The sequence below is a fragment of the Felis catus genome, chromosome C2 (assembly GCF_018350175.1).
Source record: "Felis catus isolate Fca126 chromosome C2, F.catus_Fca126_mat1.0, whole genome shotgun sequence".
In the NCBI taxonomy this organism is placed as follows: domain Eukaryota; kingdom Metazoa; phylum Chordata; class Mammalia; order Carnivora; family Felidae; genus Felis; species Felis catus.
Window position 1 is genome coordinate 129283355 of NC_058376.1, and position 15918 is coordinate 129299272.

Genomic DNA, 15918 nt, shown 5'->3' on the forward strand with positions numbered 1-15918 from the left:
AGGATTTGAACCCAAGCAGTCTTAATCCAGAATCCAAACCCTTAACCATGGTTGCCACACTGTTACTGTCTGTGGATATTATGAACAAGCAGTAAAAGGCAAGGGAAGACACCTTCAATGGCAGTGGAGGAGATGAACATCTTTCATTTCATATGTGTCCATACTGCAGTATGTTTATGACTGCTTGTTAAATCTAGAAGAGCCTACGTTTCTGGACTCAATACTTGTTTGGATCTAAACTGACCTAAACTTACTATTTATATCAACTCTCCCTCCTCAATCTTAGGGAAAAATTTCCTCTCACTTATCAGGAGAAACAAACCATGAAGACAGAACACATGAGTCAACTTCAGTTAATTCAGTATATGCAAGACATTCAACAGCAAGCAAGATATATCAATAATAATACAGAGTGTGATTCAAGAAATACAAATGCCTGATTATAGAGCAACACTTAACTTACTAAATATAACCACTCCTTGACTCTACCCGAACAACTTTAATTTGAATAGATATTGGTATGTAAAAACTTACTTTCATAAGCTCATAATAATTATCTTGGTATTGTTAACCAAGTAGCAAAGTATCTAGCACTTAGGCAAAGATCAAATCTGCTAACTCAGGACTCAGTGCCTCCCCAGCAGTGTCATGTTCTTAAAGGTTTTTGATGATGTTCCTTACTTTCCATTCTTCTTTTTTTTTTTTTAATATAAAATTGTGATATGGCTTGGGAAAAGCAGTCTTGATCATGTCAACTCCTTCCTCTGTAGAATGTGACTAATGATAATTAATGTCCCCCTTGCCTTAATAGATATCCTGAGGATCAAATTCTGCGAAAATGTTTGGTGAATCAGAAAGTCCCATGTAAATGTTACAGTAGAGATCCTGGTTAGGTTGTACCTCTCTCTTGGAGACAGAAGACCTGGTAAGAAAACTGACATTTACTGTAGGTCTTCTATGTGCTGTGTTATCTCACTCAATACCATCTTATGTATGGGTGGTCATATCCCATTTTACATGAGGTACATGGAGGTAAAGTAATTTCTCTAACATAAGCCACCTACTAAGTGGTAGGGTGAGGATCTGAACCCAGGTCTGCCACTCAAAAACTCAGGTATTCTTAGCATTAGCTTCATACTTACTTTATGGTGTAAAAAAGAAAAATGAATGCAGCTCTTGATTTTTACATAACCGTGAAGGTTCTCACCACCACCCTCACCCTCAAGATTTCAGTTGTTTCAAAGTATCATATAAAATGTGTTAAACCTTACCAAAGAGCTAAAACTGGCAGGACGAAACACTCAATGCTGCACTGTGGAATAGAGCTCAAGAAATAAAACAAATTAGACACAGTCAGTTGTAATACAAGTAAAATATTAAAATCTCAATTTCACAGTCTGCCAAAGACTGCATCTCTTAGCCCCTATCAGACACACATAAGCCCCAATGACTACTGATTGTGATGCAATGATCCAGAGAGAGCCTGGATTTTTTTTTAATGTTTGTTTATTTTTGAGAGACAGACAAACAGCATGAGCGGGGGAGGGGCAGAGAGAGATTGAGAGAGAGGGAGAGAGACATAGAATCTGAAACAGGCTCCAGGCTCTAAGCTGTCAGCACAGAGCCTGACGTGGGGCTCAAACTCTGAACAGCAAGATCATGACGTGAACCGAAGTCAGACGCCTAACAGACTGAGCCACCCAGGCGCCCCAAGCCTGGATTTTTTTCTTAAAGCTTCACCTGTCATCATTAATAGGATGCAAACTTTACCAACGATGGGTCAGAACGCCTCTAACCAGCCATATGGACAGCACAGAGGTCACACTACTGATTTTTCCTGTATGTGGTGGAGACACACAGGCAGGATGAAAAAACAGGTGTGAACAAAGAGATCAGAGAGACTTGGATGTGAATTCCAACTCCATCACTCACTACTTGGTCACTCTGGGACAGTCCTTAACTTACTCATCGGTTAACACTTCTTTATCTTGAAGCATTTGCCTCTGGAATGAATGACATGATATAAACTAATAGGCAGATGTCTGTGAATACAGTAGGCACTCAAGAGGGAGTGGCTTCTTTGATGATAAAGATGACTCATGAACTCACTCATGTCCATTAGTAAGTAGTTGCTTTTTTTTTTTTTAAACAAATACTCTCTGTAGTAGACTAAGGAGGATTACAAATTCTTAACTAATCTTCCCTTTGAGAGCTGGCGTTCAATAACTCTTCCCTTGAATAAGGGTTGGTCTAAGTGATTCCTTTGGCCAATACAGTGTGACTGAAGTATTACTCTTAGGTTTCCAAGCCAATTCATAACAGGCCTTGTAGGTTTTGCCCTGGCCTCACAGTCATGATTTGCAATACAAGAAGTCTGACTACCATGAGGCCACTATGCTGCCTCACATGAAGCCCCCACTTAGTCATGTGAAAAGGCCTCAGGGTAAAAAGATGTTGGCAGGCCCCAGGCTGTCCAACCTCCAGCCCAGATCCTAGACACTATGGAGTCTCCGCCAACCCCTGCCCAAATTGCAGGTTCATGAGCAATATATGTGACTGTTGTTGTTTTGAGCTACAAAGTTCTGGGCTGGTTTGTTACGGAACAAAATATAACCAGAACACTCTTCCAGGTTTCCCCCCAAATTAAAAACATCAATTTGCTGAATTACATAAAGTAACATGGTAAGTCTATATTTAGAGAACTCTAGTTCTCAAGTCTATTTTAGACACTGAAAAAAATATACTGTTTGTGGATAACTTTAATCCAGGCGTAATTTAATAATTGGCTAACCCATGACACATACGAGCTATTGAGTGTGAATTGAGCCAGAGTTTTAGCTAAGGGTTTTACAAAATATCCAATTCTCTTGAGAAAAAAAAAATGCTATAAATAACAACCCCTCATCTCCATGAACTTGTGAAAACCATTCTCTGAAGTGAGACTAATTGACCAGTGCCCGAGTGCTCCACCCTCCCAGCTCTGTACAAAGCTGGACTCCCACAGTCAGCTACCTAGTAACCAGGGTGGTTTATTAAGAGTCACTAACACCTACCTCCTAACTAGCAGGAAACTACCTACTCTGGGCTGCTTGCATTTCAAGGCAAGGCTGCAAACAATGAAACTGTTAAGACAAAGTTGACTTCTGCAGCTATCCAGATGTTTGAGGAAAACTCTTTCAGCTTTCATATAGGCTCTACTTGGGAGGATGGACCTCATTAGCATCCAACACTTGATCTCTGACTCATATAATACTTACCTGATGCCTTTCAAATAATACATGACCTTTTAATATTACTTGAACTTTGGGGCATACAACCAGCATAGGTGATGAACTCAAACATGTTGCTGCCTCCCAAATCTACTAAGCTCTTTTTCATTTCCTGTTTCTTCTGCCTACAAAGCTTGCTTTCCCTTCTTGATGGGGAGTGTATCTGTGTGTGTGTGTGTGTATAATCCTTTTTAACCTTTAAATGATCCCTCTCCCATCAAGGTAGAGTTAATCATTAGTTGATTGACTGCTTCTTCAATCTGTAAAGCCTTTTTTTCTAACAAGCCAGCTTACTATTAAAAAAAAAAAAAAGGCAACAAACCCACAGTCCTATAGAATACATGGAAAAAGAACATGAAAGAGTCCATATAATTTGGTGACATTTCACCAGCTGAAAAGAGGCTGATGTGATCTGTGTTTCAGGGATTAGAATTTAGTAGCAGAAATAAGTTAATTAAAAAACCTAACCAGAATACTTTCTGTAAATAAAGTGCTTTGCACTGGAAGTGCAACATAACCTGAACTGATAAATTCTAAGGGCCAACTGGTGATTTGCATCTCAATCTCTCCTTATGTTATTTTCTTGGCCAAATTTAAAAAGGAACCATGCAGTGTAGGAAAGATAGATCTTTTTTATACCTCAGCAAGAACCAGACAAACACAGTGAACTCCAGGTTTTCCCAACCCAATGGCTTTGATTTGACTGGAATGGGCAATGTCTATTGTCTTAAGTGGGTAAATCTGAACATCAAACCCACCACTGGTATTGGTATTGGTTTTTACGTTCATTAACAATTGCAATCCCAACTAGAGATTTGTGGCACAACCCCCCCAAACACATGAGCAACATGCATAAAGTCATAAACGCTATTCATTCTACCACCAAACCTAAAGAAATCACATTTTAATCATTCATTATTTAAGAACACACATAACTAAAGGTTGTATAGTCACCGAATGGTAACAAGTTCTATGTGACAAAATCCACAAAACACAGCCTAACATTCCTTCTTCATAAGGAACCTACAGAAGGTCATACTGGAACCCTTTATTCTGCCACAAAACCAAGAACAATAATGTTTTTGACACTCATCCTTGAATAAACTATGATTAACATGCCAATTTAGTATTATTATAATGGAATCTACATCACAACAGATGCCCAAAGCAATAGAATGACTTAATGCTTGACACTTTAACTACCTAGATCAAACAGAGGGAAAATTTTCTATTGAGAAAACCCTGGTCTTCCTTCAGAAAATGTATTAAATTTCTGGCAGTGGACAAACAATAACATTGGTATATTCTAAAAGAAATGTGACATCAACTTACTTAACAGTTGGCAATAGAGGGCCTGTAAACTTCTCTTCATGGTATCATCTGGTCCTGCTTGTCCTCCAGTTTATTCATGATTCTGTCTAGGAAATCAGGAGAAGAAAATTGTTACACCTGGGGAACATAATTCAAGTCAATCAAAAAGAACTCCATCCTTAAAATACCTGACTTTGAAGAGGAAAATTCTTGGAATAAGGATACACCAGCAACTATTTTTTTTTAATTTTTTAATGTTTATTTAATTTTGACAGAGGGAGAGACAGAGCATGAGCAGGAGGCGGGGAGGAGGGGGATTGGGGAGAGATGGAAACACAGAATCTGAAGAAGCTCCAGGCTCTGAGCTGCCAGCACAGAGCCCAACACGGGGCTCCAACTCACAGTGAGATCATGACCTAAGCCAAAGTACAACACTTAGCTGAGCCATCCAGTCGGCCCCATCAGAGTCTAATTTACAACAGTCTATGTTATACAAATACCAATTCATCGACTGGTTAAATACTGAAACTCTATACACCACTGAAGGAAACTCATGTGGGCAATTAGAGAGTGAGAGTCTGACTGGAACTTTTGAGGATTTCCACTTAGCTTCTCCTGAATCTCTAGTTTTGAAACAGGAAAAACAAAAAATTTCTTATCTCATTTCTTTTATGGTGTTCACCAAACAAAACCACCCAAAAAGCTTTACCACATGTTAAGTTGTATTATGTTAAATAACTTTTCCATTATTTTCTGGTTATAACAGATAATCCAGTATAGAATATCTGGAAAATAAAGCTAAATGAAATAGAGATAAGAATCTATAAGGAAATACAAATTACCTATCTCTCCAGCCTTTCAACATGCACTTCTATCGATCTGTCTCATTTTATCTATTATACTTTAGTTTGTTTTTAAGTAGGCTCCATATCCAACGAGGGGCTGGAACTCATGACACTCAGATCAAAAGTCACATGCTCTACCGATTAAGCCAGTCAGGAGCCGCCTCTATTATACATTCTAATTTTTCTCCCTAGCAGAAAAATTTTCTTGTGTTACTATTTACTACTTTATTTTAAATGGCACACAGTATTTCTTTAAGGTAAATCCCTAGAAATGGAACCACGAGGACACAAGGCTTTTGAAATATACTGCCAAATTACCCTTTGTCCATACCAGTAAGTGGGAATATCCATTACACTACAACCTACCCAATGATGGAAATTTATAATTTCTTTCCATCTTTGCCAATAAATAAGCAAATATTTCATCTTATTGCCTTAATTTGCATTTTATATGTTTATTCATCATTTGTCTTTTTAAAATTTTTAGTTCACATTTGACAAAGATCCTTTAGTCAGGCTCCTGGACCTTCTCTTAGGTCCATTCACACACTTATAACACCTAGTTTCAGCAAGAACACCTGCTAACTCAGTTTGACCAGAACCCTCCACCCTCAGTATCCATCAAGCCCCAGGTGATAATTACCCTGGCCTGTCTTTAGCAAGAATCTTGTTAGGTCAGTTTAGCCAAAACCCTTTGCCCCTGATGTTTCCTCTTAGTCATTTTCCATCCACTGACCCCCACCCTGATCCTTGGCTATAAATGGCCACTGGCCCAAGCTGTGTTCAGAGTTGAGCCCAATCTCTCTCCCCAACTGTTATATCCCATTGCATGGTTCCCTATACTTGTCCTGAAGGTCCTGGATAGAGCCTGACGCACCATCCTTAACAAATGTCATTGAATATCTTTTTCTTTAACCCTTTCTTTAGCCATTCCCTATATTTTCTCATAATATCCCAAGTGGAACAGATTTATCTTTAAAATGTTTGTGCTGAGATATAATCCATGTATTATTAAATTCAGCCTTTTATTTTATTTATTTAATTTTTTTAATGTTTATTTATTTTTGAGACAGAGAGAGAGACAGAGCATGAACGGGGGAGCATCAGAGAGAGGGAGACACAGAATCTGAAACAGGCTCCAGGCTCTGAGCTGCCAGCACAGAGCCCGATGTGGGGCTCAAACTCACGGACCGCGAGATCATGACCTGAGCCAAAGTCGGCTGCTTAACCAACTGAGCCACCCAGGTGCCCCAAATTCAGCCTTTTAAATATACAATTCAGTGGTCATTAATATATTCAAGTTGTGTAACCATCACCAGTACCTAATTCCAGAACATTTTTCATCACTCTAAAAAAAAAAACAAAAAAAAAAAAAAAAAACCCCTAAAAAACAAAATCCAAAAACTCCTATGTTTAATTAGCAGTCATTTTCCTTCTCCTCTCTTCCCAGCCCCTGACAACTACTAATCTGCTATACACATTTGCTCATTCTGTACATTTCACATAAATAGAATCATACAATGCATAGTTTTTGTATATGGCTCTTTCACTTAGCATAATGTTTCTTAGGTCCATCCATGTTGTAAAACAACATTTTCTTTTTGTAAGAATGATACACACACACACCAATCCACACACAGCCATGGTTAGAGAGGCCTTCTTTAGTCCAGGATTACATAAATAGTCGCCTGTATTTTCTTCTGGTATTTTTTATTTCCTTTAGATCTGTTTCTGGACTCTGTGTTACATTTTACATCTCTGTTCATTCTTCTACTATAATAATAAGTGTTGTTTAAATTAAACTCTTGGTAAAGTTAGTCCTCCATTATTACTTTTTATGATTTATCTTGTTCTTTGAGTATGTTTTCCCCCTAAATTAACTTTATCATTTTATTAAATTCCAGAAAAAATATCATTGGTATTATAGATGTAATTATCTTCTACTTCCTTTATTAATTTGGTAAAGACTTGATCTCTTCAAAACCTGAGTGTAGTGAGGAGAAAAATAAAATTTTAAAAATTGTAGCTATGAAGATCAAAAGAATTCTTTTCAGAGAGTGAGAAGAAGCACTTTTTTGGGTATGGGCACAATAGCTCAATGACTAATTAAAGCCCCCCTGAGAGTGATCTGGATGAGCAAGAGGGAGAAAAAGAGATCAACTGTTCTCCATTGTAAAAATAACAGATTTCAGTTCTCTAAGGTAGGAAATAGGGGCTAAGCAGTCCAGAAATCAGAGGCTAAAGAGAGGATACACAAGACATGTTGAGAGACAGAAAAAGGGCAACTCCAAAAGATAGGAGTAGGTGGGACCCAAGAATAAAAGATAAAGTGAGACATTTCCCAGAGGGGATGACCCATAAACTTTAAGATGTGTAACATTTAATTTTTGTTTTATGCTATTTTTACTTATACACTACATCTATTCTTCCCCTCCACAATGCTTATCCACCACTAGTACCCTCAAAAATCTCGGCAAAAGTCTTGTACAAAACAGCCTTACATCAGTGGTGCTCAGATGGGCAATGACAGAAGAGACTATGTTCCAAGACAAGGGTGCCATGAATAGAAAGGAGCCATACGAGTCCTAAGCAACGGTTAGTGGGCATCTATGGAGGGTTTAGGACACAGCAAGCACTCAATTGTAAAGTGATTAAATATATGAATGAATAAATACATGATTAAATAACAGGAGAGCAGAGAAACAGTTGTAGTTTATATTGATTAAGGAGAACATAAGCCCCTCAGTCATCTCTAAAAATGCTGAGAGATTTTTGAGAAACTGTTCGACTTTCGACAGTATATACAATAGAGCCATTTTATTCACATATCAAAGAAACAACTGAGCTCATAAATTGGGCACTTGGTATCATCTGGGTTATACAGGGGTATCCCAACTATAAGCACCACATGGCTTGTATTTATTCAAAATTAATCTTTATTTAGGTCTTTTTGTGGAGTTGTTTTTTTTTGTGTGGGTTTTTATTATTTTAATTCCAGTATGGTTAATAGTTTTGTGGAGTTTTATAGTGTTTTTCCTTCATTTGAGTTCTATAGTCTTATTGAATTAATTCCTAGGCATTTTATATACATTTTATATGCATATATACATGTATACATATACACATATACACATATATATACACATATTTTTTTGCCACTGTTATGGAATTTCTGCTTCCATTATATCTTCTAACTGCCTCTATATGAAAATGACTGAATTTTGTGTATTCATTTTGTGACCTAACCAAACTCACTTAGTTCTAACAATGGTTTCTCACCTGAGTCTCTTGGGTAGGTAGTTGTGCTTTGGATAGACAGAGAGGCACAATGAGATTCCATCTAAAGCCGTTTTTTAACCATATAGTAGGAAACATTCATTGTATCTGGTCCCTCAGGGAATAATTTAGGAGCTCCAAGGAAGACAACTAATATCTGGGATGAAATTCTAAGAAAGTACAGTTTACAGCGAAGAGACTGAAGAGAGGAGGAGGATGAAAATATTTGCCCAAACATGCAGATACAGTGGCTCAGGTGGGGATCTCACTGACTATTAGGCTCAGGGAAAACAAAGAGGTACAAGTAACCTGAATCACTTCTTAAAGAAGGTGAGCCTAAAAGAATCCTACTTCTCCCCGCTTTGGTTTAAATGGAACAGTTCTATCTATTCCACTGATTCAGGAAGGGTAATTTTTCTCTTTCATAGGTCACTTAAAATGTTGCAATTAGAAATGTTCATGTAGCAGAGAAGAAGTAATGAAGAGCCAAATGAAAAGCTCTGATATGTGATGTGTAAACTGACTTGAAATAACAAGTTCATACAGAATAAGGAAGAACAGCCAGGAAAATCCTGGAAAACAACAACACAAAAACCCAATAAGGTAAGGACAGGGGAAAGAGGGACTGTCAGCCCTACCAGACACTGAAACAAACTGTAAGGCCACTACATACATAATCAAGCCAATTTGGTATTAACACATGAATAGACCCAATTATATATGGAAATTTATATGATAAAAGCAGCATATTAAATTAATAGGCAAAAAGAACTTTTAAGTAAACATTGAGAGATTAGCAGAATAATATGGGAAAGATAAAATTGTACTAACTTCCAAATATTACACACCAGCATAAATTCAAAGGACCAGACCTTTAAATGTAAAATATGTATACAAATACTAGAAGAAAGAGCAAATTCTACTGGGAGTAGAGAAGCTTTGCTAAATCTAAATCAAAGTTTGAAGCAACAAGAAAAACATAAACTTTATTACATAAAAATTACAAAGCAAAAACTGTAAGTAAAAAAAAAAACATAAAAACCTAGAAAAAAAATGTTTATCTTACAAAAAGCAAAGAGTTAAAATCCCTAAAATTTATTCCTAATCCCCAAATTAATCCTCATGGTGCCTTAGCAATCATTTGCATACATGCTTGCATTGTCCAAAACACATGTTCCCAGCTGAGGTCAAACAAGGCAATGATCTGTCGTCATCTTTATGTTTGTCTTCTTGTTTTAGCTCTCATACTGTGAACAATTATCCCTTCCATAGGCTATTGAGTACTATGTTTTTAACATTTGGGGGCTTTTTATTGTTCTATTTGAAATTGCCTGCAAGCACAGTGCTGAAGTGCTGTCTAGGGCTCCTAAGTGCAACAAGGCATGGGTTATGGTGCTATTGGCTGTGAGTTCAAAGCTAATGAATTAATAATATATATTACATAAGGTGTCTTTAAACAACAACACATGAAAACAAGGTTACATATGGATCAACTGACGAAACTGTGACCTCAGGCTCACAGGAACCTAACCCTTTATTTCCCCTAAGAGCAATGGCTTGTATTTACTATTCAGTATTTATGAAAACTTTATAGAACATAACTGCCATGAATTATGAGAACCAACTATATTTAAGATGAGCTTTAAAATATTTTGCGAGGCAAAGAATAAAGATGACCAACAATTCAGGTGAATAATAAAAGTTGGTACAAAACAAAACAATGGCTCCCCATCTCTTTAGGACTCAGGAAGAACTGATTAAACTAACAGCCAACACTTATAATAGTGTCCTTTGGGAAAATGATGAAGGGGGTCGGGGGAGAAGAATAGGAGAGTTCAAATAACAACTAACATCACAGGCCTGCACAAAAGTTTGGAAAGGGGCATACATCTCCATTTTATAGGCGAGGACACAGACACCAAAAACTCAGTCTTTGCTCAACATCACATCTACCAGATGTGAGACCTTGAGCTAGTTTCTAGACTTCTCTGATTGGTGGATTTCTTGTTTGTAAATGGGGTAAGAATGGTACTTGATATGCTTGCTGCAAAGACCAGTCAATGCATGCAAAGCACCTGCCCTAGTACCTGGCACACAACAAGTGCTCAGAGTGAATACCTAATAGCAGAAAACAAGAAAATGACACATTAGGCCAGAGCTTACCAACCATCTCTGAATTGTGCTTTCTCTAAGCTAGAAATGAAACAAAGACTTTGGGATATTACTCAGATAGTCCCTTTTGTTAAATCCAGTGTCTTATTTAAATTAAATTTAGAATTTATTTTTATGGGTACAAGTTGAACTTTAGGTTGTTATTTATACCTTTGTTTTCCTTAAAAAGTTATCTGAGGAGGCTTACTACTAGATGCAACTTGTAACAGATTAACACATCAAAGCACATTAATAATATCAGAAAGGGAGATCCAAAATTATGTGGACAAAGTGGAAATCAATTTTATCATAAAATGCAATGAAACAATAATACTTTTGTCTTGGAGCTTCCTAGAAGTAAATGCAAAAAAGATAGCATAATTTTTTTTCTGGCTGCATAGAGGTACAGTTTGCATTTTGTTCAGGAATACAACCCTTTTCTATCACTAACTTCTAAGAAAAGATCATTAGACAATTTTTGATAAGCATTAGCATCCTAGTATGAGGATGGAATTCCTCATATTCATTCAATATTCATGGAATATGAACAGATTATTTATTCTTGGCATGGCTGCTCCTTATCAACCCATAATAAAAGCTCAAGTCATGTGTTAAGTAGTAACTCAGGGAAAGCATTTCAATGAGCAGCAGGTGGACCATGCTGTAGGAAAAAGAACCAGGCAGGCCTACCACTGAGTAGCTTTGCTATGTGATCTTAAGCAAGTTACTTAACTTGCCTGATCATCAGCTTTCTCATTTGTAAATGAGGCTGACACCTAAGTCAGAATGGTTAAAATTAATAACTCAGGCAACAACAGATGTTGGTGAGGATGCAGAGAAAGGGGAACACTTTTGCACTGCTGCTGGGAACGAAACTGATGCAGCCATTCTGGAAAACAGTATGGAGGTTCCTCAAAAAATTAAAAATAGAACTACCCTATGACCCAGCAATTGCACTACTAGTTATTTATCCAAAGAATACAAAAATGCTGTTTCGAAGGGGCACATGCACCCCAATGTTTATAGCAGCGCTATTGACAATAGCCAAAGTATGGAAAGAGCCCAAATGTCCATCGACTGATGAATGGATAAAGAAGATGTAGTATATATACAATGAATACTCAGCCATCAAGAAGAATGAAATCTTGCCATCTGCAACAATGTGGACAGAACTAGACAGTATTATGCTAAGCAAAATAAGCCAATCAGAGAAAGACACATATGATTTCACTCATATGAGGAATTTAAGAACTACAACAGATGAACACAGGGGAAGAGAAGGAAAATTAAGATAAAAACAGAGAGGGAGGCAAACCATAAGAGACTCTTAAATAGACAGACCAAACTGAGGGTTGCTGGAAGGGAAGTGGGTGTAGGGATGGGCTAAATGGGTGATGGGCATTAAGGAGGGCACTTGTTGGGATGAGCACTGGGTGTTATATGTAAGTGATGAATCACTGGGTTCTACTCCTGAAACCAATACCACCCTGTATGTTAACTAACTTGAACTTAAATAAATAATTAAAAAAAAGATTACTGAGAGAACTCAATTAAGTGAAGCACCTCCTGTGTATCTAGTACGTTGCTTCTGTCTCTCCCTTTCCCCCAAGCTAATGGCATACAGACTGCTGCTCTTGGTCTTGTGAGGATAGACAAAATCAGGAAAGTGAAAGGAACTGATATTCAGCAAGTTACCCCAGGGCCTGAGTATCATGAGCAGTGGGTTACTTCAGGAAAGCAAATATGAAGGTTTCTCAGGCTCACTTACATCATAAGTCACAAATAGATGCATGTATCCACAGGGCTAAGTTTGGGTTAGAAAAGGTTTTTAGTCAAATTCTTTTCATACAGATGATCTGCATATTTAACACAAGAATATCCTTCACTTCCATAAAGAAATAGATGTTCTTATAATTTTTCCTGAAACTTGTGGCTCTCCCAATCGTTCTTCCAAATTTTGTCAGTTTTGAGCAAGAAATATTTCACTTTCCTCTGAACCTATGATCGACATTGTGAGCCTGACTATAGCCTGTCACTTTGTCTCAGTCCTGGGAGTCTATAGGGAATAGTGGTGACTATGGTGAACTTGAAAGCATAAGGGAATGGTATTTTTAGGCCCTAGCCAATTGTCAGTAGGAAAAGGAGTCTTTTTTTCCCTTAAACTGAAAAATCTTCTCAAAAAAATTTTTCCCTAAATTTTCAAGAGAAGCCATACATCACATTTCTCTCTATTTTAAAACACTAGCAATTAATTCATATGGGGCAAGACTACAAGCCAAAAGAAATAGGACTGTGTGATTTCTGATTTATAAAGGCTTTCATGGTGCAGAACCTGCATGAGTACTTTTCTAGTAAACTAGGAGGAGAATAAATGTCTGTCTGAGGAGAGAACCGTACTGACTTAGGAAGCAGTGCACGCAGATCTACCCTCCACCCTTGGAGCCAGGATCTCACTCAGTAAACTCTGAAGGATAAAAAACACTTCAGTAGTGCCCCTTCCCTCTCTTCCCCTCCATATTTTCTTCTCTGAAAAATAAAAGACAATATTGGAGTCTGTCAGATCCATGAGATGCTGAATTCCAAACAGAAGGGCAAAAACAGATCCCTTCTACTAAGGAAAAGCCTACGAAAAGGAATCAATTAATGTAGACTTTGCTTGGAGGACTGAGAAGTAATTGCCTGAGTGTTCAAGACCAGCTGGAGTTTATTTGCATTTGCTGGGGGAGAGTGTTCTGCGGTCCACAGCCACTGAAGTCAGCAAGGGGGTAAAAATAGGACCAGGAGCTTGAGGCTTATTAGAATGACATAGACTTCTTTTTTATGGCATTAAAGTGTTTTAAGGACATTTATCTCATTTGAGGAGACAGAAAGGTGCTTGTGCAAGGTGAAGCACACATACCACACTCCCTCTTTTATGGTTTTGGGATTAAAAACTATACATTGAGTTCAGGGAATTAAATGATATTGTAGCAATGCCAAATGCTAAAGGAGGATGTTTTATCATTTTGACTGGACTGTTTATGAAAAAGATTATTTCTTGTCCACAGCAAACACATTCATTTTTTTTTCTTTCTTTTGCAGTGCCTGAAAAATATCTTTAGAAATTGAATTTTGGAACCTAAGAATATGTGTATTTCCTTTGGGAAGCAGCCATTTGTCCTAAAAGATGTGCCAAGTTTTTACAATGGAAAGGGAGGGAAGGCCATATGAAACAGGCAAACTCTTATCACCATGTTTTACATGTGGAGAGAAGATTTAAATAATGCTGCATGCTATGAACAAGCAATACATTTCAGTATGTGAAATTATTCCTAATATCATAGTCCTTGCTAAATTTTAATTTTGATCTCAAGAACAGTCTTTTTTCCCTGCCATTCTTTGTCCTGAGCTTCTCCCATCCAACTTCAATCCACATAAAGACTTCTGTAATTCTTGAGTTAGTGTGAAGACGGTTTTAATTTATGGCTTTGGTTTAATCTTTCAAAATATGTAATTTATGTCTGGTGATTCCATAGGAGATGCAGAGTCTGTTGAATGTATGGCTGGAATAAAAATTATAATGAAATGAAAAATTATGCGGGTACGAGTGAGGTGGGCCAATATAAAACAGATACAGCCTGAAGTTTGAGGCTCTATAGATTCTACCTCAATCTGCGGGCAAGGCCATCAGAGGAATGCAGTGTTGTCTGCTCCCAATACAAAGATGTCCTGCAACTCAGTGTTGGTAGTGTTCAAGTCACTCCCTATGTGGTACAGGAGCAGGAAGTCACTACTATGCTGCCCACAATACCTAGGGAAGAGAGGAACACTTATAGCCATTACCTGAAGAGTAGGAATTAAGGTGATGGGTAAGATCCGTGTGGGCAAGTTCAGTCCCACAGTGAAGTCACAATATTCCAAGCATTTCTGATAATTCTCAACTTTATTCCTTGCTCCAGGAAGCATGAGTAAAATAATACATTTCATCTCACCTGTGAGGGCCTTAACCAGCCCACTTAACTATGATGATAATTAGACCTTACTTTGATAACTGGAAGGGCGAGAAGAAATATCTACAAGTATCAAATTAGTATTCCCAAGACTAGCTGATGGTCAGAATCTATTTTTAGATAGATTCCTAAGTCTTTTCCTCAGGAATTCTAATTCCCAGGTTCTTAGATGGAGCAATCGAAAAGGCTCCCAAGATGGCTCTTATGATCAACCAAAGTTGGAAACCAAGAACCTAATCTAGTACTTCTTCATCCTGACTACACATTAGAACCCTGGAGGAATGTACTGGGTAGATTAAATCAGATTCCCTTGGGATTCTACTGTGCAATCAAGAACCAGGGACACTTACCCCAGCCTAAAAGAGCACTAGAGCCACAGTGAGGCCAGCGCTGCTTATTCTCATTCCTGAGACTGGCATTTTATGGGAGATGAAGGAAGTAGGATGATTGATGAAACCACATTTGCAAGTTATGTTTAAAACAGAAATGACTGATTCAGTGTTTCTTAAATATTTAGATCCACAGCCTCTCATGCGATTCAAGTTTCATGCAACGTGAATTTTGTGTGATATTTTACCCAGTCTATCTTTGATATACCTCTCACTTGTCCTTGCTACTTGGCTTCCAGGGATGTCAGGAAGATTAAGGAGATAATGACTAAAAGGGAGAGAGAATGTGGTTCAGTGAAGTCAAGAGGGTGTGGAAGCCACGTACAGACTAAGAGACTGGCATAAAGCTGAAACAACCCTAATCCCAAATCACTTCTTCCCAAGGTAGACTGATGTCCCTTTTCCCCAAGACTGCATTCACAGAGAAAACAGAGGAGGCAGCCATGGCCACAAATTCTGTGTGGGATCAGGGAGGATAAACCACACTGAAAGGATCTCCTTTTTTTGGGGACCAAAGCCAACTACACAGAGAATCAGGGCAGGAAGATACAATATAAACAACAATTAACCTGGAGATCCACTTCTTTGGAAAATACTGAGTGCTGCTAAGTACTAAGTACTGTGTTAGTAGTAGGGACTGGGACTGGGAATAAAAGCAAATGAGACATGATCCCTGCCCTCAAGGAAC

At 37.9% G+C, this 15918-nt stretch overlaps 1 protein-coding gene and 1 long non-coding RNA gene across 6 annotated transcripts in view; one reads left to right on the forward strand and one right to left on the reverse strand.

Moving 5' to 3' along the window:
- Nucleotides 1-14288, forward strand: part of LOC109491503 — a 96306-nt gene extending 82018 nt beyond the window's left edge. The window contains exons 2-4 of the long non-coding RNA XR_002144894.2: nucleotides 812-925; nucleotides 9130-9304; nucleotides 13934-14288. This is a non-coding gene — a long non-coding RNA (uncharacterized LOC109491503). The remainder of the gene's footprint in view (nucleotides 1-811; nucleotides 926-9129; nucleotides 9305-13933) is intronic.
- Nucleotides 1-15918, reverse strand: part of TMEM108 (transmembrane protein 108) — a 366501-nt gene that overhangs the window by 169305 nt on the left and 181278 nt on the right. For 3 of the 5 annotated variants that reach the window (XM_019810692.2, XM_045037582.1, XM_045037583.1), the window contains exon 3: nucleotides 4602-4683. In XM_019810692.2, the coding sequence (XP_019666251.2) occupies nucleotides 4602-4641 (40 nt within the window). In that variant the 5' untranslated portion in view covers nucleotides 4642-4683. Of the gene's footprint in view, nucleotides 1-1271; nucleotides 1323-4601; nucleotides 4688-15918 lie in introns of those variants that run through there. The other 2 variants (XM_003992115.4, XM_045037584.1) reach the window with 2 other exon arrangements.